This window comes from Dromiciops gliroides, chromosome 1, assembly GCF_019393635.1.
Source record: "Dromiciops gliroides isolate mDroGli1 chromosome 1, mDroGli1.pri, whole genome shotgun sequence".
Taxonomy (NCBI): domain Eukaryota; kingdom Metazoa; phylum Chordata; class Mammalia; order Microbiotheria; family Microbiotheriidae; genus Dromiciops; species Dromiciops gliroides.
The window spans coordinates 167,600,896-167,627,027 of NC_057861.1; the positions used below are offsets into that span (position 1 = coordinate 167,600,896).

The 26,132-nt window shown below is 41.7% G+C and overlaps 1 protein-coding gene across 1 annotated transcript in view; it reads left to right on the top strand.

The window, feature by feature from the left end:
• RREB1 (ras responsive element binding protein 1) overlaps nucleotides 1-26,132 on the top strand; it is a 147,735-nt gene that overhangs the window by 109,850 nt on the left and 11,753 nt on the right. Inside the window, exons 9-11 of the mRNA XM_043976480.1 lie at nucleotides 8,025-8,214; nucleotides 9,423-12,291; nucleotides 22,949-23,113. Of these exons, the coding sequence (XP_043832415.1) occupies nucleotides 8,025-8,214; nucleotides 9,423-12,291; nucleotides 22,949-23,113 (3,224 nt within the window). The remainder of the gene's footprint in view (nucleotides 1-8,024; nucleotides 8,215-9,422; nucleotides 12,292-22,948; nucleotides 23,114-26,132) is intronic.

Sequence of the window (26,132 nt, forward strand, 5' to 3'; positions counted from 1 at the left end):
AGTCTGTTGTATTAGTAGTACAGTCCTATATTCCAGTTAGCTTGTGGTTTAGTAGACTTTTGTTGGGTAAAATCTGGCAACTTAATTACTATTTGTAAATTTTTTTCTGTGAGGAAATGCTTTCAGACTTTTAGAACCCAACCAACCCTTTCACAAATTGGGGGATAATCTGTATGAAGTCGTTGTTTTGTCCAGTTGTTTTTCAGTAATGTCTGACTCTTCCTGACCCCATTTGAGGTTTGTTTGTTTCTTTGTTTTTTTGGCAAATATACTGGAGTGGTTTGCCATTTCTTTCCACAGCTCATTTTACAGATGAAGAAACTGAGGCAAACAGAATTAAGTGACTTGCCCAGGATCACATATTTGTCTTTTTCCTGGTGGCATGTTGTCAAAATTACTTGCAAATGAAGTGGTCCTGCAGCCTTCTTCTGGGTACCTTCTTATAAAATCCTTCTTTCTCCTATTACTGCTGCTTTTCATTATCCAGTGTGGAGGTATTTATATGCATTTTATAACAGTTCTGTTAATCCTGAATTCTTGCTGCAGTTTAGATGTCTTAGTTCCTAGAGATAGTAGTATGGAGCCATTCTGGCCCAGCACATCAGTCCAGTTAACAGTTTGAAGTCATAATGAAGACTGACAAGTCCAAGTGAGGTTTGCAAATCCTCTGAGAACTGTGAGCCTGCAGCACACTCTGTATCCTTCAGCATCAGAATCAGCTTTACAATGACCTCCATTGTCCTTGGAGAGCTGCTTAGACACAAGGTTCCAACCAGTTGTGCCTGAAGGCCTTGAGGGTGGCTTGCTGGAGTGTTGAGTTGCTTTCCAACTGATAAAGACTTTATGAGTGTTTCTGGGTGATCGTTTTATACATTGCTTTTATTTAAGTTCGGTCAACGAGTATTGAGTGTGAAATGGGATTTAGTACAAGATTCTTTCCTTGGTATTTATTTCCTCTCATCCTAAATATATTCCTTTTAGTTTTTATTTAGGATTTTAAAAATCATGTTCTTTACCAGAGTTTACTAGTCAGAATAGGGTACTCTTACTGCTGCTGCTGCTGCTGTTTTTGATCTCCTTGAGAAGGGGAACCAGATGTGCCTTTACGCCGCCGTTCACATCAAGGATCTGGGGTTTCTTGCTGGCTTCTTTCCTGGTTGAAATCTCACCTTCTTCAAGAAGCTAGAAGTGGATTAGGCCAGGAGTCAGGAGTCAATAAGACCTGACTTCAACTGCAACCTCAGACACTTATTTATTAATTGGGTGACCTTGGACAAGTCACTTAACCTCAGTTTTCTCTTATGCTTAGTTCTTGATACTTAGTTAAATGCTGTTTCCCTTCTCAGTGTCCTTAATGCAGATACTTCTTAATGCTAGTGCATTCCCTCTGTTGATTATCCTGTCTGTGACTTGTTTGTGTGTCCTTGTCCTCTTGTTAGTGATTGTGAGATTGAGAGCAGGATCTGTCTATGTGCCTCAGCATTTAGCACAGTGCCTGACCCATAGGAGATGGCCCTTGATTGGCTGGGGGTACTTCTTCCACTACTTGGAATTCTTTTTACACCCTAGTCTGCACTGCATACTTAGCTTTTGTGACAGCCTCTCAAACTAGGCAAGGTGACAGCAGACACACACTGTATTAGCAGGCCTAACTTTGAAGCATTTCCAGGTTGGTGTCAACCCTGTCTGAGCTCATGTGCCATTATGAATGTGTTCTTTCTTAAGAATCCAGGGTCTCTTCTTGACCAGAAGATTTAAAGGATACAGAAAAAGAACAGCATTAACTGTACACCCAAAGCTTATTTAGCTCAAACTCTCCATGATATAGAGTTTGCCTTTCTTTTTTTAAAGTATATACTAAAGCTATTGTGTGACTTTCATTATCATCCCCATTTTTCAAGTAAGGAAACAGACTGACAGAGGTGACTCTGCCTTGCTCATGGTTACACAGCTATTAAAAATGTCTGAGGCTAGATTTGATCTCAGGTCTTCTTGACTACAGACCCAGTCTTTTGCCTTGCTGCTATAAATATTTTTGTACACTGTCTTTTTCCTTTTTTCTTTGATCTCTTAAGTATAGGGGTTAGCAAACTCCAGCCTGAGGGCCAAATCTGGCTGTTCATTTTTGTATGGTGCAAGAGCTGAGGATGGTTTTCAGATTTTTTTTCAAATATATATTATGGGGGGTGGGGGGGATAAGTCCAAATGGCTTTACAGAATGGCTTGACCATTTCATAGCTCCACTAGCAGAGTATTAATGAACCTGTGGCTGCTACAATTGTCACTTTCCAATTTTGTTATCTTTGTGAATCAGATACAGTGGGGCAAAACCATAGATTGGTTTTATTTTGCATACCACTGAATATTATTTACAAATCATTGGTGATTAACAACCCCCCCCAAAAAAAACCCCAAAAAACTGGTTAATCGTTTAACTTGCTTTTCAAAACTGTCTCATTTCCTCTGACCATTTATGTGGTGTATATAACCATGTAAATCTAGTGTGAATCAGTGTTTTTTTGTTTTGTTTTGGTGAGGCAATTGGGGTTGTGACTTGCCCAGGGTCACACAGCTAGTAAGTTGAACGCAGGTCCTCCTGAATCCAGGTGCTTTATCCACTGAGCCCCCTAGCTGTCCCCTCATGTGAATCAGTTTTAAGTGAATGTGTTTATTTTGGGTAGAGAAGCAGACAGTCAAGAAAGGATCTAGTTTTCTCCTTTTCTCCCAGTTTTAAGTTAAATAGAAGTGCTTGAAGGTGATTATGCAGACCCTTAGCTTGTCATCTGACATATCCCAGACAGGAGAGAAAAAATATCTGCCCTTGTTAGCAGAACTGTTTTTAAAAGTCCACAAATTTTTAACAAAGGGACATCAAGGTTGATCCTCTTTCTTTTTGCTTGAAAGTGTGCTTAACAACCTCTGGGCCTCAGTTTTACTAATCATTAAAGTGAGGGGTTTTTTGTTTGTTTGTTTGTTTTTTAATTTAGTGAGGCAATTGGGGTTAAGTGACTTGCCCAGGGTCACATAGCTAGTAAATGTCTGAGGCCGGATTTGAACTCAGGTACTCCTGACTCCAGGGCCAGTGCTCTATTCACTTCGCCACCTAGCTGCCCCCAAAATGAGGGGTTTTAATTAGATATTCTTAGTCTTTTTTAGATTGAAAGTCTTTTTTTTTTTTTTTTTTCAGTTTTAAATACTACTCCAGGTTCAGTCATCTTTCCAAGGCCATGTGGCTAATAAGTTACACAGCTGAAATTAGAATTCAGACTTTGGGGCTGCAAGTCTAAGACTCTTTCAACACTGCCTCCCATGGAGACATATTTTGTAAAGAAATTCTCTTTTACCTGCAGGTTTTAGTATAGTACCAAACCTTTTTACCAGTCGTCCTCACACAGAACTTCTTTGTGAATCTTTATGATTCCAACAGACACCCTAACTTTAGTCAGTTTGAAATTACTTAATATCACCCATTGCTTCAGGTAACAAATGACAGTGGTCACATGCCCTTTACAAATGTGGTAAAAGAAACCAAGTTTAAAGAAAAGAAAGAAACCAGATAAACACTAATTGTTACATAAAGGGAGTTAGGCCCTCATGCCTTTTTAAGCCTGGCTCCCACATGTGTTGTTGTTTTTTTAATTGATGATAATAATAATAATAGTAAGAGGTATCATTTATAAAGATGTATAAGGTTTGTGTAAAAAAAAAAAACTGTTTATGGGGGCAGCTAGGTGTCGCAGTGGATAAAGCACCAGCCCTGGATTCAGAAGGACCTGAGTTCAAATTCAGACTCAGTCACTTGACACTTACTAGCTGTGTGACCCTGGGCAAGTCTGATTGATTGATAGATAGATAGATAGATAGATAGATAGATAGATAGATAGATAGATAGATAGATAGATAGATAGATAGATAGATAAATTAAAACAACCTGTTCATTTGCCTTATCTTAGTGAAGGCTATTTCATTAGTCTTATTCTACAGAGGCAGGTAAGTAAGGAGTGCTCCATGCAGTTAATCTCACAGGCAGAATGTGTCAAGAGATGCTATTTGAGTGGGCAGCTAGGTGGTGCAGTGAATAAAGCACTGGCCCTGGATTCAGGAGGACCTGAGTTCAAATCCAGCCTCAGACACTTGACATTTCCTAGCTGTGGGACCCTGGGCAAGTCACTTAACCCTCATTGCCCCGAAAAATGTAACTCAAGTACTATCCCTTCCTGTGTTACACACAGTAGGTGCTTAATAGTCTTTTCTGCCTGCTGCCTTTCCAGTATTCAGCAGATAGTCTTGGAATAGCGTCATGGCTCCAGAGCTAAAAAAGATCTCAGTGGTCATCTAAACTAATTCTCTGGGGTTCCCAGAGGAAAGGGAAATTCCCCAAATCACCTGGGCGCACACTGAAATTTGAACGTGGGTCCTCCAAAGCCATAGCCAGTGCTTTGTTCACATGTGAAGATCATATGGGGAACAGATTAGTTATATGAAGCAAAATGTCAAGCATTCGGTTCCTAGAGCCATGCAGCAGTTGCTGTGGATGTAAATACAAAAGTAAGATAAGTGTCATCAAAGAGGCGCTGTGAAGCTTTATCAGAGGAGACACATCATGGCGGTTTGCAATAAGAGATTGTGAAAGAGATGCCGTGGGGGATAGGCTTCTGTAGTCAGGGAAGGGAATGCATGCTTGATGGTACTTTAGAGGTTATCTTTCACTACCTGAAGCATGAATTCCAGGGAGAGAGAACAAGGTTTTTTGCCAGGTTGAGTAAGGCATTTGGAATTGTTTTGGTAGGCATTGGGAAACCATTGAGTGAAGGTTTTGAGTAAAGTTCTACTCACATGTTAAGTGCATGCTAAATGTAAGGCCCTGTTCTGAGGCCTAGGGCAAGTAATTTTTTTTATCCATTCCTGTATGTACTCAACAAAATAGAAGAGAAAGAAGGAAATAACGTGCCTGGTGTAGATTATTTTTTTTTTAATTTAAAAAAATACTTTATTTTCAGATTCTTGCCCCCTTCACCTCCTTCCTCCCTTGAGAATACAAGAAAAACAAAACCCATTACAAACGTGTAGTCAAACAGAACAAATTTTCTGCATTAGCCATGTCCCAAAAGAAGTATGCCTCAGTCTTCACTCTTGAGTCTGTCACTTCTCTATATGGATGTGGGTACTATATTTCATCATGTGCCCTCTAGAATTATGGTTGATCCTGTTGATCAGAGTTTCTAAGTCTTTCAAAAGTTTGCCTTTCCAATACTGTTTGTTGTTGTTGTTGTTATTGTTGGTTTTGTATTTTGCAGGGTAGTGAGGGTTAAGTGACTTGGCCAGGGTCACACAGATAGTGTCAAGTGTCTGAGGCTGGATTTGAACTCAGGTCCTCCTGAATTTAGGGTTGGTGCTTTATCTACTACACCACCTAGCTGCCCCCGGCCCCCGCCCAGTAGTGTTGTTTTTGTACAAATTGTTCTCCTGGTTCCATTTACTTCACTGCATCAGTTCATTCAAACCGTCCTAAGTTACTTTGAAACCAGCACAATAGTATTCCATTACATTTATATACCCAAATTTGTTGAGCCACTGCCTAGATGATGAGCAATTCTTTGACATGCCCAAAGTGCTATTATAAATATTTTTGTACGTATGGGTTTTTCTCTTTCCTTGATCTCTTTGGGATATGACCTAATAGTGATGTGGTTGGGTCAAAGTATATGCACATTTAATAGATTTGGGGGCATAGTTCTAAATTGCTTTCCAGAATGGCTGGACCAGTTCACAGCTCTACCCACCTGTTTTTTTACAGTGCCTCCAGCATTTGTCATTTTCCCCTTTTGTCAACCTTGCCAATCATGTGGAGATTATTTTAAGGAATATAATAACTTTAATTTGCATATAAGGGTATAGTCATTTTAAAAACTTTATTCTGATTTATTTGTATTTAACACTTGCCAAAAGATTGTAATGATAGATGATAATCTAAGGAAAATCTCCCCCCCCCCCCAAATTGCTTCTCAAATGGCATGTGGGTTCCTATTATTCTCATTTGAATTAAATACTGGCAAAATAATGATGAGATACAAATGCCAGAAATAAAACAGGTTAATGTTCAAGAGAACAATATTCTGCCTTGTCTTGTCCCATAGTGATAAGAGAAATAGTTACACCAACAACAGACATTTCTTTCAGCAATAAAATGAAAATGAGTTCAACTACTTTTTCAGTGTTTTGTTACCTATATCTCTAGAGGGGAGAGAATTTAAAAGCAAAAATGTTTCCATTGAAGTTTATGTAGCAATGCAAAGGCTGTCTTGAAAGCAGTAGCAGAATGCAAAGAACTTTTTTGCATATAAGGCATCTTTCTTTTTTGCAAGCAGATGTTACACATGGAACAGCTTAGAATAGATTGATGCAAAAGCAGTTTTAAGAGTATATGTTCTAGGGGCAGCTAGGTGGTACAGTGGATACAGCACCGGCCCTAGATTCAGGAGGACCTGAGTTCAAATGCAGACACTTGACACTTACTAGCTGTGTGACCCTGGGCAAATCACTTAACCCCAATTGCCTCAAAACCCCCCCCCCCCCCAAAATTGAAGAGTATATATTTTGTTGATGTTGACTCCATAGGTTTATCTTCACATATACAACATTTGAAAAGTAGAGTTCTTTCCACATGATTGTATAATTCCTCAATTCTGTGACTGCAGAGTCCTTTTGATATTTCACTACCTAAGTATGGCATGTATAAGCTATGTCGGGTGTGTATTAGCAACTCTCTTCAGCCCAGGATTGTACATGACAAGGATTTAACTTGAATTTTGCCAGAGAACAATTTTGTGTTGGCAAAATGCAAAAATAGTAGGCTTCATTTGCATATGTTTTAAGCTTTTAATCATCCTCTATACCTGGAAATAGCTTTGCTGTAAATCCCTCAAGTGAGTAGTGGTATAAAAACAAGATTTTTCCCAACTTAATTCAGTTCCACAGTATTTTATTGAGTACTTATTGTCTGATACAATATGTTGGACACTGTGGATAATAATGAAGATGAATGAGACAAGATTCATAAACTTAAGGAATTTACAGTTTTATTTATTTTTTTTTAAGTGTTCATTTATTTATTTATTTTGTGGGGGCTCTGAGGGTTAAGTGACTTGCCCAGGGTCACACAGCTAGTAAGTGTCAAGTGTCTGAGGCTGGATTTGAACTCAAGTCCTCTTGAATCCAGGGCCAGTGCTTTATCCACTGCGCCACCTAGCTGCTCCTACAGTTTAATTTAGAGATGAACACAACTGTATTACCAGGTCAAATATGACATGCCTAAAAAGCATTATGGGAAATTAGAGGAGGGAGAAAACAATTCTTGCTGAGGGGAGAGGGGAAAGAAGCCTTCTTGGAGGAAGTGACATTTAAACTGTACCTTAGAGGCTGGACTGGGTTTCATTCGGTAGTAAAGTGAAGGTATTCCTTAGATAACATCAAGGTCCTGATGGAGACAAAGATGTGAAAGGAATACATTATTGTCATTTGAATTAAGGCATTAGCATTATTGCTTGTTATCACTTGCTGCCAGGTCATTTGGAGAATAATTTGAAGTCTTCTAACCTTGAGATATCAGTAGTGTTCACTTGATTGCTTTGGTTTTTGAAGTGATGTATGTCATCTGCAGAATTAATTCTCCATGTGCATTTTGTGGTTCAATGAAGACAGAAATGGGACAGAGCATTTAGGTCCTTATCTGCCTTTCTGTTGTCTACTAACTACCCTTTGATTTGTGCACCATGTTGTCTGTGGTGCTTTTTTGCAGTTCTTGCAGTTTTAAGATGCAGAAGTTGTTGGTATAAGGTAATGATGAACCAGATGAATAGGCGATGAAACTGTAAAATCCAACATTTTTAATTTATTTTTTATTTTTTGGTGAAATTCTGAAAAACACCAAAGTAATAGCGAGGCAGTACATAAAAGTAAGGTTCTCAGGGCTCTATTAAAGCTTATGTATAAGCCTTATAATATGTTTCCTCTTTTGCCTCCAGGTGTGACATTTGTTGCATTACCTTCCGCACACATCGGGGATTGCTGCGTCATAATGCAGTTATCCACAAGCAATTTCCAAGAGACCCGACGGGAAAGCCTTTTATTCAGAACAATCCTTCAATTCCTGCTGGCTTCCATGATTTAGGATTCACTGACTTCTCTTGTAGGAAATTTCCTCGCATTTCTCAGGTATTCTGCCTTAATTAAATTAAGAAATAGGGGTTCATTTTTTAAAACTTGGCATTTTGTTTATTTGGAACCTTCTGAGAACACAGACTTTGTGTTGCTCTTCCCTTTGTTTAGAGACTTTTTTTGTGTGTGTGTAATATATAGACCCTGAAAATGTTTATAGATTTATGAAAATCAGAACTTAATAATTTGAACTGAATATAAGTTCCAGTATGTGTTTCTCCTTAAATTCCACTTTGTCTTAAAACAGTACATCTGGATTGGAGCTACAATCCATCCTCCCTTCTCACCTTTTTCTTTTCCCCCTATTGCAGTGGTTCTTAATCTGGGTTCTATGAATTTGTGTGGGATGGTGGTGGTTGTTGAACTCTTTTGATAACAATTTCAATATAATTGGTTTCTTTTGTAATTTTCCATATTTTATTTTATGCACTTAAAAACTTTTTTTTCTGAGAAGGGAATCTTGAAGTGTCACCAGATTTCCAAAATAATTTGGAGACATATTTAGTTTTCATGACTAGGCTGTGCCAGATACTGTCTAAATTATAAATGGACTTAGTGATAAACCAATTACACGACCAAATGACTAACTAAAATTATAATGAGGAAATTGATTTGGAGTAACACTAAAAAGCGTCAGTCAGAAAACTCTTAGAGGCCTAAGAGATCACCTATTCCAACCTGCTCATTTTCCGGATGAACAAATTGAGGCACAAGAATTAAGTCATTTTCCCAAGCTTTGCCAGTGGACTAGTGGGCTGATCATATATCCCAGGCAGGAGTCCTGTCTTAGCCCAGTACTCAGTATATCAAGAAGTCTAGTGCAGGGAAAAAGAATATAAAAGGGCTCTCTCTCCTTTTTAGCAGAATCATAAATTCAGAGTTAAAGAGGGTCTTAAAGATCCTTGAGTCCAATCCCTTCATCTAATGGATGAAGAAGTTGAAACCAAGAGGTTGGCCATGGTCACAGGAGTAGTACTAAGTCCCAGCCAGGATCTTAGCCCAAGTTCTCTGAGTGCACATGCAGTATTTGTCACAGTGCCCAAAGATGAAGCAGCATTCTAAGATCTAAAAATGTGCTTCATTTGAAAATATATCTGGATTGGAGCAAAAGCTCACCCTTCCCTTCCCCTTCTGGCCTACTTGAATTCGGATTCTCTTTAGTTCCGTCCTCCCAACTGTGACTTGGTTTTCCATGCTTCTTGCAGGTCTGGTGTGAAACAAATTTGCGAAGATGCATCAGTGAATTTCATCGTTTTATTTGTGAGACCTGCAATAAGGCCTTCCCCATGCTTTCTGCACTCAAACTACACACACAAACCCACATGGGAGGGGATCAAGGGAGCGAAAAGCAGAGATTACAGTCAAAGGCCTTGACAGATGACAGCCCCGACCAGAAAGCCTTCATGGCAGCCCTGGGCCTCCAGTGCACCAAAGACCTCCAGCCCACCCCCCAGGAGGAGCCTGTGCTGGATGACAACCAAGCAATACAGCTCGAAACCCTGAAGAGCGGCCTACCTCAGGAGCCCGGCTTGCTCACTTTGTCCCCTCTTAGTGCAGCTTCCCTGGGCGGTTCTCTGACGGTCATCCCACCCACCAAGGAAAACATGAAGCATCTATCCCTGCAGCCCTTCCAGAAGGGATTCATCATCCAGCCTGACAGTAGTATTGTTGTCAAACCCATTTCCAGTGAGTCTGCCATCGAGCTGGCTGACATCCAGCAGATCCTGAAGATGGCCTCCTCAGTTCCTCCCCAGATTAGTCTTCCGCCACTCTCTAAGGCCCCCGCTACCCCCATGCAGTCCATTTTCAAGCACATGCCCCCTCTGAAGCCAAAGCCTCTGGTCACTCCTCGGACCGTTGTTGCCACCTCTACCCCCCCACCCCTGATCAGCGCCCAGCAAGCCTCACCGGGCTGCATCAGCCCTAGCCTTCCCCCTCCACCATTGAGGCTGATCAAAAACTCGGTGGAAGCGGCCTCCAACTCCCACCTGCTGCAGTCCAAGTCAGGGGCCAAGCTGACTACATCCTCCCAGCTCTTCCTGCAGTCTCGGGGAGAGGCATCAGGACAGCCAGAGATGAAGACTCAGCTAGAACAGGACAGCATCATCGAGGCGCTGCTGCCCTTGAACATGGAGGCCAAAATCAAGCAAGAAGTAACAGAGGGTGAACTCAAGGCCATTATCGCCGGAGCGGCCGGCAAGAAGACACAAGCCATGCGCAAGGTCCTCTATCCCTGCCGCTTCTGCGACCAAGTGTTTGCCTTCTCGGGCGTTTTACGGGCTCACGTCCGCTCCCACCTGGGCATCTCTCCTTATCAGTGTAACATCTGCGACTACATCGCCGCAGATAAAGCCGCCCTCATCCGGCACCTGCGCACACACAGCGGCGAGAGGCCTTACATCTGCAAGATCTGTCATTACCCCTTCACTGTGAAGGCCAATTGTGAACGGCACCTGAGGAAAAAGCACCTCAAAGCCACCCGGAAGGATATCGAGAAGAACATCGAGTATGTTTCCAGTAACGCCGCCGAGATGGTAGATGCCTTCTGCTCCCCAGACACAGTCTGCCGCCTCTGTGGGGAGGACCTGAAGCACTACCGGGCCCTGCGCATCCACATGAGAACCCACAGTGGGGGGGCTGCAGGCTGCCAGAAGGGACGGAAGCCCTTTGAGTGCAAGGAATGTGGGACTGCCTTCTCCACTAAGCGCAATTGTGTTCACCATATCCTCAAACAGCACCTCCACGTGCAGGAGCGAGAGATCGAGAGCTACGTCCTTGCCGTGGACTGTGGTGGAGGTCCTCGGGAAGCCCAGGCCCCAGAGACCTCCACGCTCCTCGAGGATGGCGGCTGCGCTGCCTATGGGGATCGAAAGCCCCTGACTGCCTTCCTGGAGCCCCAGAATGGATTCCTCCGAGGGGGTCCTCCGCAGCCCCTGCCTCCCCACATCTCCATCAAGCTGGAGCCTACGAGCAGCTTCTCGATGGACTTCAATGAGCCGCTTGACTTCTCACAGAAAGGCAAGGGCTTGGCCTTCGTCCAGGTGAAGCAAGAGAACTCCTCTTTCCTCGGTTCATCTCCTTATGACTGTTCCATGGAACCCATTGATCTATCCATTCCCAAGAGCCTTCGGCGGGATAAAGAAACAACGGTGCCAGGCGAAGCCAAAAAGCAAGAGCCAGCACCCAGCTGTGGTGACCAGCTCTACGCTTCTCCTCCACCTTGCTCCACCCTGCCCGTGACTTTTGGAGCCAATGGGAGTTTGGAGAAGCCAGCTGTGACAACCGCAGCGACCGCCATTGCCACCACTGCCACCACCACCAATCTTTCACATCCTGCCCAGCCTCTGCAGGCCCCCCTCCACCTTGCTGTCCCCATCATCTCCCCAGCCCTCCTGAGCAATTCAGCCTTGCTGCGCCCTCTTCGGCCCAAGCCACCCCCACTCTTGCCAAAGCCCCCTGTGACAAAGGAGCTGCCGCCTCTGGCTTCCATTGCCCAGATAATCTCATCTGTGTCGTCAGCCCCTGCCTTGTTGAAAACCGAGGTGTCAGACCCCACACCCAAGACCACCAGCAATCCCACAGTCCCCGAGAAGCTAGGAGGCACAAAGCAGAAGCCTGCAGCCACTGCCACCACAGGCAGCCCCAAAGAGCCTGGTGACCCAGCTCTCCGGGCCAGTAGTCCTGGTGCTGCTGCTTCCATGGAGCAAGGGTCAGCTGGTTTCTCAAAGAAGAGAGGTCGAAAGAAAGGGACCAAGAACCGTCCCAAGACAAACAGTGGGGGCGTGGATCTGGAGTCCAGTGGGGAGTTTGCCAGCATTGAGAAGATGCTGGCCACCACAGATACCAACCAGTTTAGTCCATTCCTACAATCCGCGGAAGATGATGTCAGAGACGAAGCCATGCCTACTGACCGTAATGGGCCTAGCGATGATGAGCAGGACGCTCCTGATGAAAAGCTCCTGAGGGGAAAGCGGAATTCCTACTCTGCCTGCCTGCAAAAGATCAGCTGTCCCTACTGTCCCCGAGTGTTTCCCTGGGCCAGTTCCCTCCAGCGACACATGCTTACACACACTGGTAAGAGCGTTCTAGCTATCTGTCCATCTGTTTTCCCCAGCCCAACCTCGGGCCACCAAAGAATAGAGGAGCCAGGCAAACGTTCTCCATTAATACCTCTCCTTCCACATAAGGGAAAGCTTTGGGCAGTATTGGAGGGTGACCCTATGAATATTCTCCCCCTTTTCCTCAATTCTTTTCTCTCCTGCAGTCTAAAGAGCCATACATTTGCCTAACAATTCAGCCTGTTTTCCTATAGGGTTGTTTTCAGGCTGCCACCATGTTTCTTCCCTTAGGTCCAACACCTTCCAGTTCTGTTCTTGCCACTGTGATAGGATAAATGCTTATCAAAGTATTTGAAGATGAAAGTTATTGCACAGTAATCTCCCATATCTCCTTTCTGATTTCCCTGAATTCCTCACTTGAGAATTCATTGATGTTAATTGCTTGAGTTAAACACAAGGAGAATCGGTTTGAAAGGAGACTTTGTAGTAAGGTATCAAAGCATATTAACTCTGGGCATTGATATGAGACATTGTATCCTTAGAGTCCTTTACCAGGAAGCCTTTTGGCTTTGAGCAGCGAGTTACACTTTTTTTTTTAACCACACTTCCCACTAATTGTCTTATAAAAGTATCACTAGATGTTATTTTGACACCACAGAATTGGGTTAACAGAGAGGAGGGTTGTGATCTTTTAACTTTGGCAGGATGATATTAGCTGAAGACCATTGTATTTTGTTGCCTCTCTGTGTTTACTTCATTCACATCTCATTGCCGTCATCGTTTATGCGCCTTTCTCTCTTCCTTCAAATCTTCACATGTTCCTCTGAATTTGTTTTATGCATCATTTTCATTATGACTCAGAAATATTCTATTACATTTATGTACCACAGTTTATTATGAATAAGAACTTCCTAGTGGGCCATGGTTGATCTTCCAAACCCCAAGAAAGAGTGAAGCTTCTTTTCCTCTGCCATCATCTTTTTGATTTTAAGAGTGAAGCTTCTTAATCCATAAAAAGTAACCTGAATGTCACTTGAAAGAAAGAAAACAGTGGCAGCTAGGTGGCACAGTGGATAGAGCACCGGCCCTGGATTCAGTAGGACCTGAGCTCAAATCCGGCCTCAGACACTTAACACTTACTAGCTGTGTGACCCTGGGCAAGTCACTTAACCCCAATTGCCTCACCAAAAAAGAAAGAAAGAAAACAAGGGGACTAATACTTAAACAATTTATTTAGTATGAAGTAAAAAGAAAGCCCACTTCCCAATATTATTTGAAAGAGCTTTTAGAAGTATGTTTCAGGTTGCTCTTGTTATAGTTACTGCAGTTCTTCTTAGGAGACCTTTAAAATGAAAAAACAAAAACAAAAAAACTTTAGGTTCAGCTCTGAATTGTTTCCCCAGGTGGGGGGTGGAGGGTGGAGGGTAGAGGGTAGAGGGTTGGGAGGGTCCATGCCTTTGAGACAATTCAATCTCCGGAGTCCCATGATAGAGTGATTATAGACTGTATGGGGAAATAGCAATGGTTTGGGATTAGAGGTGAGTCCACACCCTTGTTGCTATTGAGAAAAGGCTTATTCTGGAGGTATTTTTTCAAGCTAGGCTTTAAAGGGGAGTAGGGAGAGAGAATGCTGATAAAAGATAGTAGTATAAAAATGATAGGGAACTCTCTAAGAATGGAAAGACTCCTCTGTTGATATCAGGGAGGAGGGAGAGGTGAAATCAGATGGAGCAGAGGATCAAGCATGAGGGGCCAGACAAAAAAGGCGGTAATTGGAGTAGAATGGCATCATGGTAGTCATATATAGTGGAGGTATTTGTAGTAATAGAAGAGCATTAGGGTTTTGCAGAAAGGGGCACAGCAGACCTAGGTTTTAGTTTCAGCTTCCCCAGGTCTCCTCATTGCCCTGTTTATTACCTTCCATAAGTTATTTGATCTTCCTAAGCCTCACTTTGTCTTACCCATAAAAGAGGAGCTGGTATAGATCAACTGCCTACCTCATAGGACTCTTGGAGCCAAGTACCAAACGCATTCTAGGATCATGAGGAGAAATAGAGCTTTGATGGACAAAATAGGAGTAAGATTGAGGAGGCTGGTGGGAGGGAGGGACACAGGGAGTAAAACTGAAACTAAAACTCTCCAGTGCTGTGGACAGGGGCCCTATTGCCACCTAATGGAAATATTTTCCATCTAATCTTATTCTGTTCTTGGAATGTATGCCAACCATTCATTGACATTTTTCTTATTTTGTTGGGTCGAAGAGCCTCAGATCTGACCATCAAGCAGTGAGACATTAGGTGAATGTCAATCTAGCGCTCTCTGGTGGGAATATGTGGTACTTAAGTATCCAGGTTCATTATGGAGGTTGCTGCGGAATTTGGGTTATTTTTAACTTTCCATTCAAAGGATTTTGTCCGACAAGGTAAAATAATAGAGCAATTTAAGAGTGATAAGGTAAGAAGTATTAGATGCCACATGATCTGTACTGCAGTCTCACTCTGCAGCAGTTTTGAATGACAATCGTCTTATCACCTGTACAGTTCAGTGAGAAGCTGGTCTTTCAGAGAAGCCAGTTTCCACATTTCAAGGGGCAGATGGCTGCGTTGGTCCAAATATTTAACTCAGTTTCTGGATGGGTGTTTGCTCTTCCTCATTTTTTCCTCCCCTCAGCCCCCTGCCCCCGTCAAAGTCAAACACCACATCTGATGGGCTTCTTCTGTGTCAACCTGTCTGTCTCCAGCTAAGAATCTTTTGCTTGGTATTGATATTAAAAGTTTTTTCCTGGTGCAAGTTACCTTTCCTTTGACCATTCTGTAGGCGAACTGATGTTATCCCTACTAGGCACTACAGCAGCCAGTATCTCCTTTCAGGAGTTTTGCTTATGTCTTTGCAGGTGCAAGTTGCCTGTCCTTACTTGCCTATAAAGGTGTGAATCAAGGTTAGTTTCGATTGTTGGGCTTTGGATGCCAAAATGTCACCTTGGCTTAAAATGAGTCAATGATTACACAGAAAGACACAGGATCACCAGTTTAGAGCTGGATGGGAGCTTAAAGGCCATCATATCCAATCCAATCCTGTCATTTTAGAGGTGAGGAAACTGAGGCACAGAGAGAGAGTAATGGAAACATCTTGTTTCTGATTTTCTTGATATCTTCATAAACATATAGACACATATATATTTGACTTCACTGTCTGTAGCTTGTTAGCTGTCTCTGGTCTCTCTCCTTTCAAAATTCATCCTTAACTCAGCTACTAAAGTGTAGTACACATTTTATGACCACACCGACGAGAAGCTTCCACTGATTCCCTGTTCTCTAAAGGGGAAAAAAATTTAAAATTTCTTTCCCTGGTACTCAGGTCTTCTATAGAAAAGCCTTCCAGATTTATTTCATACTACTTCTCTTCATATGCCCTATCTTCCAAGCCAGATCTCATTCTTCTCTGTTGTAACGATTGGAATGACGCCACCTGCTGGAGACTTACTGTAGAAGAGTTCTGCCCATGAAGCAAAGGTCTTTGAGGGCAAGACCAGGAGTCAGGAAGTGACGCAGGCTAGTGGGAGGAGGAAGGAAGAGACTGGCGCTCAGTCTCGCGCGCTCTTTCCTCTGGACTTGGGTGGAGAGCGGAGCTAGAAATGTGCTCTCCCTTTAATAGATAGGAATCTAGGCCTTTCTCTCTCTTTACCAAATTCTTATTCTCCTTAATAAATGCTTAAAAGTCTAACTCTTGCTAAAGCTTATAATTTATTGGCGACCACTCATTAAATATTTTAGACAGACTAGCTAGAATTTTAGCCCTTAACACTGTGTACTTGATGCATTTGTATATACTTTTTCTGGGTCTCCAATTGACTCCTGCTGTATCTCTACATATGTAAATTTTTCCCCTCTTCAGCACCTAATGTCAGGGGCTTCCTCTTCTGTAATGTCTTCCCTTCCATCCCCTGGTAGAAGATAGTCTTCCCTCTTCAGTCTTTCATACCTTTCTCATTTTCATTTGTATGACACTTGAATACACATCTCATCCCTTTAGAACTTCTACTTAAGGACAACCTCAATATATGTTCTCATGATTTCATTGTTGATTCCCTTGTGACATTGTGTATTAGAGATTTTAGACTCCCTGCTGGAACCAGCTTGTATGTGGACCAGAGGGATCCATTTCTGTGTGACACCACTGGCATAGGCAACTTAATAAAGGTTTGTTGGAGATGAAATGTTTTGATTAGTCTCTGACATCCTAACAGCTTTCTTTTATTGCAGACTCTGAGCATTCATGGCTGATACTCTTCATAGACAGAAAAGTGTCTAGTGATGATCTGATTGTTTTGGGGGAGGGATAACAATTGTCTCACAAAGGAATTACTCTCATCAAGATGTATAGCTTGTACTGTACTCTATATGAACACACACAGGTTATATGTTCATCAAAGTGTTCTCCAAAGTCTTTCCCATTTCAAAGGGCTTTAGAATCTGTGGCTTAGGGGCAGAACAGTAAGGATCATCCCAGCCTTCATGAAGTGTGCCTGTGTATACTCAGTTATGTTAGAGTTTAAGCCCATTTGGTGGGCACCTTGCTGAGATTGGTGTTTTATTTGGATATACTTCCAAAATATAAACTGAATTTTAGTACCAAGCCCAAGGATCATCATAGACTCATAGGAAATAAAGTTGGAAGAAACTTTAGAGGTCTGTCATTTTCCAGAGGATGAAACTGAGGCTTAGAGAGGAAGTGACTTTCCCAAGGTCACACAGATAGTATGTCAAAAGAACTAGGCTCTAAGGTTAATTTTTTATAATTATTGTTTTCATAACTTGCAAAGTACTTGACATTTTATTATCTCAATTTTTAAGCTCCTAGCTTCATTTGGCATTGAATTTAGAATAGCATGTCTTCTTGTTTTTGTTTTTGTTTTTGTGGGGCAATGAGGGTTAAGTGACTTTCTCAGGGTTACACAACTAGTAAGTGTCAAGTGTTTGAGGCCAGATTTGAACTCAGATATTCCTGAATCCAAGGCTGGTGCTTTATCCACTGCACCTCCTGGCTGCCCCTGAATATCATGTCTTTTTTTTTTTTTTTTTTTTTGGTGAGGCAATTGAGGTTAAGTGACTTGCCCAGGGTCACACAGCTAGTAAGTGTTAAGTGTCTGAGGCCGGATTTGAACTCAGGTACTCCTGAATCCAGGGCCGGTGCTTTATCCACTGTGCCACCTAGCTGCCCCTATATCATGTCTTCTTGATGGGGGAAATATCTATACCAACGTTTAAAGATGAACCTCTATTGTATATAGGCTTCAATCCCTATGCTAGCCTTGAAATAAGCCATGTGTATATGTATACACATATATAATGTCATTTTTGCTCCAACCTATAACAACATCGAGATAGAAAGCTCCCTTTGCATAGAGATCAGTAACTTTTATAGTCTTAGAGTTTCCTAGAGCATTGAAACATTAAAAGGCTTGCTCCCAGGATCATGTCATCAGCACTTTGAGATGTAGGAGTTGACTCCAAAGACCTATTCTGCCAGCTCTACCACACTGCCTTTTAGAGTATAGAAATTAACATTATTTTCTGAAATGTGTTATAAACACTCATGTTTTCCAAATAAAGGGGTTATTTAAATCTGCTTAAAATTTCTAACTGGTGGGATCAAGGGGAAGCTTCATAGAAAAGAAGTGGCTTCCACATTGGTCCATTGGAAAAAGAGAAACATGTCTAGGAATGAAACTCGAGTTCAGTTCCAGCCTCAGACATTTTACTAGCTGTTGTGATTTGGAGCAAATCATTTAACCCTCTGCCACAGTTTCCTCAACTGTAAAATGGGATAATTGGTAGCGCCTACCACCCAGGGTTATTGTGAGGATTAAATGAGATAATGTGGTAAGTGTTTTTGTACAGTGCCTGCCACATAACAGGTGCTTGATAAATCCTTCCTTCCTGACCTTTCCAGGTATAGTAGACATGTATGTCTACATAGCGTAGTAGGAGAAATTAGTGTAACTTAAATACTCAAGATGAGGGGAATACTAGTGAGATCTTTACAGTTTCAAAGAAATAACATGTGGGGTTTTTGGTTTTTTGGTTTTTTTGGCTGGGCAAGGAGGGTTAAGTGACTTGCCCAGGGTCACACAGCTAGTAAGTGTATAAAGTGTCTGAGGCTGGATTTGAACTCAGGTCCTCCTGAATCCAGGGCCGGTGCTTTATCCACTGCGCCACCTAGCTGCCCTGATAACATGTGTTTTTAAAAGGCCACAGTTAGGAATTACTTTATTCATGAACTCCTTTCTTAACACCTGGGTTTCATTTATTTATTTATATGTTTGTTGTTTGTTTGTTTGTACGGGGTTAGGGACCCCATAGTCTGGAAATTCTTCGCTGATAAGCAAGTCAGTCATACATAACTCTTTGTTATGGAGCGGTCTTTATTATTTTAAAAAACACACAAAAATACTTAGTCTAGATTGTATAGTTTAATAAACTAATAGTTGATATTATATGCTTACCTTGCGAGACTTAGTTCTCTATCAGTGTTGGCATTTGTGGGAAAAAACACCTGTGGAGTTACAATTTTTGACAAATAGGCCTTGTCACATTCAGCATTTGTTCAGGAGCATTACTAAGTGCCTACTCTGTACTGAGGATTGTGCTGGACTTTGGGGTTGAAACACAATGGGAACTGCCTGTGCTAACGGGGTTCAAACACAAACATAATTCTAATATACTATACTACATAAGACATGATCTGAAAAGCCTGAGGGAGGGCACTCCATGGTAGACATCTTATTGGACTTGAACTTCCAAGGAAGGACAGGAATTGAAAAAGTGAAGAGGGCATTCCAGGGAATTATGTGAGCAGTGCCCCAATGGCAGGAGAACACAGAGCTACATCTAGATGATAATATGCCTGGTAAAACCAGTCCTTGCCAGCCGGCATCAAGTATTTCTTAACCCTGTTTGCTTTTCTAAGAGTCAAAACCAAAACTCCATTTCCTTTAATCTTACATTGGGAGAAAGCATATCACAGGTCTTTGATATGAAGATTACACTGCTTATTTGGAGGCTACATTAAAAATAAAACCTCTCATTTGAAGCTACCATTTATTTACTCCAATAACTTTAATTAGAAGGAAAATTTGCCCAATTGGCCCTTTTCCATTCATTTTTTCTTTTCAAACTCAAAGTGTTCGAGTAGCAATAGAAGGGCTGATAAAAAGGTGTGCTTACTTGTGTGTGTGCACAAATGTGTAAGAATAATTTTTGTATAGTACCTCAAGGTTTACAGAGCATTTTGGGGGGGGGGTAGGACAGTGAGGGTTAAGTGACTTGCCCAGGGTCACACAGCTAGTGTCAAGTATCTGAGGCTGGATTTGAACTCAGGTCCTCCTGAATCCAAGGCCTTTATCTATCCACTGCGCCACCTAGCTGTCCCAACAGAGCATTTTGATGTACATTATTATTTCACTTGAGCTGCACACCAGTCCTTTGAGGTGGTTTCTGTAGATATTAGCTCCATCTTACAGATGAGGAAGTCAGCTCAAGAGGTGAAATGACTTATCCATAGTCACACCAAGAAGCTTTAGAGGTGACGTTGAAAGCCAGGACTTCCTGCTCCCATTCAAGCCCTTTTCACTTCAGGCCACACTACTTCTGAAAATAATGCTTATGAGAACAGCTTATTCTAATTATAGTTCATTATTACTTTTGAGCTTTGATTACTTCATCTACCTAGATTTATAACTCCACAGTGTCTTTGCTTTAAAATACAGAAAGTATCATTTGATCCCTTACTAAAGTCTTTCAGTGGTATATTGTCAAAAGTCATGATTGACAACTTCTTCCCATACAGAGGAGTGAAGGAGAGGGAAAAAAGTATTTGAAGAGAGGAAAATCTAATAGACACTACAATGCCTGGTAGATCTAGATTTTTATAAAAGCAGTTATTTTTTTTTTTTTTTTACCCATCTCTCTATGGCTCTGTGATGTCATTTTCTATTGGCCGCATTTGTTTGTTCTCTTTTTAATGAGTCCTTGATCACTGGTAATTCTTTCCTATGACAATCACCAGGATTGAAAATAGGTAACAAAGGGGACAGCTAGGTGGTGCAGTGGATAAAGCACTGGCCCTGGATTCAGGAGGACCTGAGTTCAAATCCAGCCTCAGACACTTGACACTTAACGAGCTGTGTGACCCTGGGCAAGTCACTTAGCCCTCATTGCCCCGTGGGCCCCCCCCCCCCCAAAGGTAGCAGATATCACAGTGTTTTACACAAACATACCATAAAACCCCTACTGAATTTAAGAAAACTTTGAAGTATTCTGGCTCCATTTAGGAGCTTAGGGGAGCACTCACAATTTTTATAAGAATTCAGGTAGTGTTTTGCCTTTTCCCCCCTCTCCCTATGATTGGCTAGGTTGTCTGGAGTGGGGGGAGGGGAATAGACAGACAGACAGACAAGTGAGCAGCTTCAGCTGTAGCTGCCCCTTACCTGGGTGACTGAAATCTGACTTCTGTCACCACCTCGGTGCCATGAGCCATATATATATATATATATATATATAAACTGTGCAAACTGGCGATCCTGCAGATCCGAACTTCTGCTTGTTAAGGAAGGAATCACTTCTTTTTAATCCAAAACTATGAGTAAAGACAAAGGTCCCCTGTGGTTTTTGTGTCAAGAAAATCGATTTAAGACCTTTGTGTTTCATGCTTGAGTTATACATAGGCTCCAACAATGCCAGGGCTACAGGACAAAAGGCATTGAAGCTGCAGCTGTTAAAGTTTTCACGTTTGTTATAAAGATAGTCATATGAAACTTTTCCCTCTTGGCAGATTAGGAGCTGTGACCTTGGATGCTGGTTATGAGGATAAATGCATAATTACCACCACTACAACCAAAAGCTCAATTTGGCTCTCCCAATCCTATTCTTTCTATTTATTACCCCCTCTTCCCACATAGAAGGATTAGCACATGGGACTTTAACTTGGATTTGATAGATTGTATTTACAGTATTTAAAAAATCAAAATAAGAGAAGATGGTGGAATTAACCTGAACATTTCAAGCCAAACAACATAAATGACTGGTGTGAAGGACCTATTTCTTTCAACATGTTTTGGGGATTTCAAATAAAACAGTGTAAAGAATTGTTACTTGAGGTTTTTCTGACCCCATCTTTTGACTAGAATTTTTTAAATCCCGGCACACACACTGGCCTGTGGCTCAGGCCAGTGCCTCTGCAAACAGCATGGTGGTCCACCCACTGGTTGTAGCCGTCACCATGGCACTGGCACCTCACGTCATCACCACTCGCAGACGCCTACAAAAGCCTGGCAAAATTATGACTGGAAGCCCAGTGAGGGCAGTCATGTGACTGTCAGTCAGGGCTGCCAGCCAATTGGCTTGGGGCTGTGTGGGTCTGCTGGGAAGAAGGAGGGAGGAGATTCGCCATTCTAGCTTGAAGCTGGAAGGTGACAGGATGCAGCCATGTGTGTTCTTAGCTGATTCCTGGGTGGTGGTGTTTGTTCAGGTTGTATCATTTTCCTTCCCCCATTTTATTTCCTTTCCCTTACTGATTTTGCTTGTGTTTTTAAATTTCGTTCTTGTTAATAAATCTTGTTCTGCTTCCTTGCCCCAATATTGTGGCAAGCCGCATAGCTAACACTCCCCAATTAAAAATTGGTCCCTACAACAGGAAAACAGGTAAGAAAGGAGAGGATTGAAACAGGATTTACTGGGAGTTTTCCCCATTAGGTCGAGGGGGGACTCTCTCCTAGGGACCCTTCTTCTGGAAACACAAGTACATTAAATTGAGTAAATGTCATACTCTGATAATGCAGATCAGCAGTTATTAGTACTTAACCTTTTGAAAGGTGAGAGCAAGGATATCAGTCCTCTAACTCACTTGAAAGGGCAGCCTATCTTTGCTCCCTGTCTTCACTTCCTCTTGAAAGCCTGTTCTGGATGAGGCTGGTGTCAAGGGCATGGAACAAGGTGGTTTGTCTCCTTCCCGGTTGGTCTTCTGAGTTAGCTTCCAGAGGCATCTCTGGGCCCAGAGAATCCTTGATGTCTTAAAGGGGTTCATCATATTTTTTTGTCCTGTCTGATTTAAAGTGACTGTTCATTCCCCTTTTCTCCTACATCTTCATTCTCTGATTGTGGAAAAATATCTTATGGTCCATTTATCTTGTGGAAGGAGAAAGAACCATCTTCTTGTCTGATTTTAAAATTCCTTAACAGTATTTAATTCAGTTGCATTTACTCTTTTTTAAGGTAGCCTGGTATTGTGGAGTTGGAAGGTCAACTAGTCTTTGGAGTCTGGCAGGCCTGGATTTAAGCCCTCCTTCCTCTGGCATACATTGCCTATGTGACCCTTTTAGCAGGCATTTATTTGTGAGCTGTGGTAGAATTCATTCCTATACTGGGAGTCCCCCAATGCTAAGACAAAACTAAAATGTTAATTGTGCAATAATATTTCCTTTAATATTATGAAGAATAAAAAGCATGCTTTGCTGGGTTTGAGACATATTAGATGTTTCATTGTTTTGTTTTGAAAAGCTTACTTCAACCAAAATAAAAGGGAGGGGGGGCAACTACCAATATTGCCCAGCAAAATAAAGTAGCTCTTACCTTTCATTAGAAAGTCAGATAAATCTATCTTTTTTCCTGCTTCAGGTCAGAAGCCCTACCCTTGTCAAAAATGCGACGCCTTCTTTTCTACCAAATCTAACTGTGAACGGCACCAATTGCGCAAACATGGAGTTACCAACTGCTCCCTGAGAAGAAACGGGCTTATCCCCCAGTCAAAAGAAAGTGATGTTGGATCTCATGATAGCACAGGTAGTTCTTTCAGGTTATTCAGAAGAAAGAAAGAAAGAAAGAAAAAGACCATTCATGTGCTTTTTGGTTAAGGTTTTTAGAGAAAGCCACCAACCAGTCCAGGTTACACTGAGGCTGGTTGTCAGGGCTTGTGAGATACCAGGTGAGGGAAATAGAAGCCAGTTTGGCCGACTGAGCCAGACCTGTCCTGGACCGCACGATGGGTGGCCTGGGAGCCCAGACACATTTGAAAATGATTTTTAGAGTTCCCCTAATGATTTTTCAAAGCCCTTGCTAATGGTAGTGCTATAGGCACTTGAAAGGGAGATTTTATATAGCTCAGAAAGAAGGTGTGAAATATTTGGGTATCTTCTCTTCCCCTCTCATATAGATGCAATAAAATAGAGATGTTTTTACCCTGGCCTAGGTGGCTTCTATTCTTATGGGCCTTGCTTTCCAGCTCATCCATGTTCCACATCTCTTAGACTAAATCAGGTGACCTTGTACTGGAAGGGTCAGCACTGGTCAGAACCTTTATTCTGAGGGATGCTTATGCTCCTCGGCCAAGTCTGGGGAAAGGTTTGGTTTTCTTCTCTCTCCTCCCCCCCCACCCCCACCTCTCTTCCTAATACAAAACTGTATAGTTATTTTAGAGCACTCTGCATGTCCTTTCTTCTTTAATCACATTTCTGCTCTACCTGAATAGGGTGTCTGATGCTGACATGTGCTTTGTTTTTTCAGCCCCTCCCTGAGCAATTACTGGCTGCTGCAATTTCTACCCCTTTAGCTTGCTCTGCCCACAGTCTTCCATGTTTGCTCATGTCCCTGGTTCACCACACATATACTTTCCTCCACTCTGCTCCTCACCTCCCACCAAGAGTTGGTACAAAAATTTGCTCAGTGCAAATGGCTGATTGTTGTTTAGTAACAATATTGCTGTTATTTTGTAACAGTATTGTAAGAACTGGATGCAAGTCTTCAAAATATTTTATTATTGAAATCCTTGACATTTGACCTTGGGGGAGTTTTGGGGGGAAGGTGGATCTGGGACTTCTCACCTTCCCATAAAATTTGTGTATTCACAGTAGTAATTGCAGTCTTGGGACTCTGGCAGACCTTGATTTTTCTTGCTCTGACTGGGCATAAATGTTTGAATGTGGAGTGGAGTTGGAATGAGTATTTGTATTAATTAAGTATCCACAGGATGTGCAGCAGACCAGACCAGGCTGGTCCTTCCTAGAAACTAGAAAACTATCATTTGGTAAGAGAGGGAAAGGAAGAGCCCCATTTCTGAATCAATGTTTTCCATTTTCTTGGAAGATGCTGATGAGATGATTGGGTCACAAGTAAGTCTCTTTGCACAGAATACAAAAATGAAAAGGCGAGTAGAATCTTGGGATCTCTATATGTATAGTTCCCACTGCCTTGTCCTGAAAGAATTTATTATTCAAGGTAAAGTAGTTTAGATTTAGACTTTAAGTTCCCTGCAAACAGTAGTTCCAAGTGGATAATTCAGCTCTTACATGGCATGGTAAAGACAACCCTTGATATACAGTGAGAGCACTTTTAACCTTCTGATGATAGAAGCAAGAAGCAACTTCTAGCTGCCTAACATGACTTTTACAAAATTGATCTGAAGTTTAATTAGCAATTTTAAGGGTATTTTTTTTCCAAATTGGATATATACAAGTTTTGTTTCTAAGTTTTTCCACCCAAAGCATGTTTATCCTTTTATCTGATAGCACTCCTTTAAAGCCATGAACTCAATTGAGATGGTCATGGGCTTACAAACCAGTAAAGAGAAAATATGTATCTGCTTTAGTGTTAGTAATAAGTATGAAAGATAACTGGAATATAGAAAGATAAAGGTACGTGGTATGAAAGATAACAGATTTAAGGTTAGGAGAAGGAAAAGGAGGTCAGGGAGGTAGAATCTAGAAGTAATATCCGCAGGATATTAGAAGCAAGGTGACAGCATTAGAAGAGACAAGTTCTTTTTCTGGATTCCTATCGAGTTAAGAGTAACTTTGGGAAGGCTACTAAAAAGGGAGTTGTAGATGTTATGGTAGGAAAGGCTTAAGTATGTATATGCTGCCTAGAACTTGAACCCTGCTATAATGTAAGAAGATAAATAAGTTGTTTTTTATTTTTTTTAAGTTAATGTCCAAGTCTGATCCCACTTCTGCCTCCCATCCTCCCCTAAATGAAAGTGAAAATAACAGTAAAAAAAATTGGGGGGGGTGGTGAGGCAATTGGGGTTAAGTGACTTGCCCAGGGTCACACAGCTAGTAAGTGTCAAGTGTCTGCGGTTGGATTTGAACTCGGGCCCTCCTGAATCCAGGGCCAGTGCTCTATCTACTGTGCCACCTAGCTGCCCCTCAACAATAAAAATTTTGAAAAAGGTAGCTTTAAACGATTGGACTAAGTCAGAGTTAAACTGATATTTGGGTTTAAGTTTACTCAGAGTAGTCTCTCTGACATACTTACGGTATCAGTCTATGTCAGTACTAGAGAATGAGTGGCTGACAACATCCAGGTACACACTCTTTTAATCAAGGTTTTAAAATTCTGAGATCTTGTGAATAAGAACCTTGGTCTCCCTCATTGATAGACTGATTCCCCTTCTGTTTACCTAAGATTTAGCATTCTCACATAGGAATTTTTTTTAAGAACTTGAGTGAATTATGTGAAGTACAGACACAAAGCACTTTGATTGGCTTGCAATAGTAGGTCATCTTGGTGTTGAGTGAATAACTTATTTATAGTAAGGCACAGAAATTTAGAACAAATGTAAATGACTCCAAAAGTCAAATTTAAATGACTCCTTTGCTTCACATTATGAGTAACTGTATAGATTTATCTTCAGATGGGTTCCAAAGCTGATTTCCAAAGTGTCTTTGGAGAAAAGTGATTTAATAAATATTAGAGAGGACTGGGAATTGATTTTTAATATTTTAAAGCAACTTTTCAATTAAATAAACAGGTTAAGTGCATATAATGTACCATGGTCCTTTACTAAGGGCTATGGCTAAAAAGATTA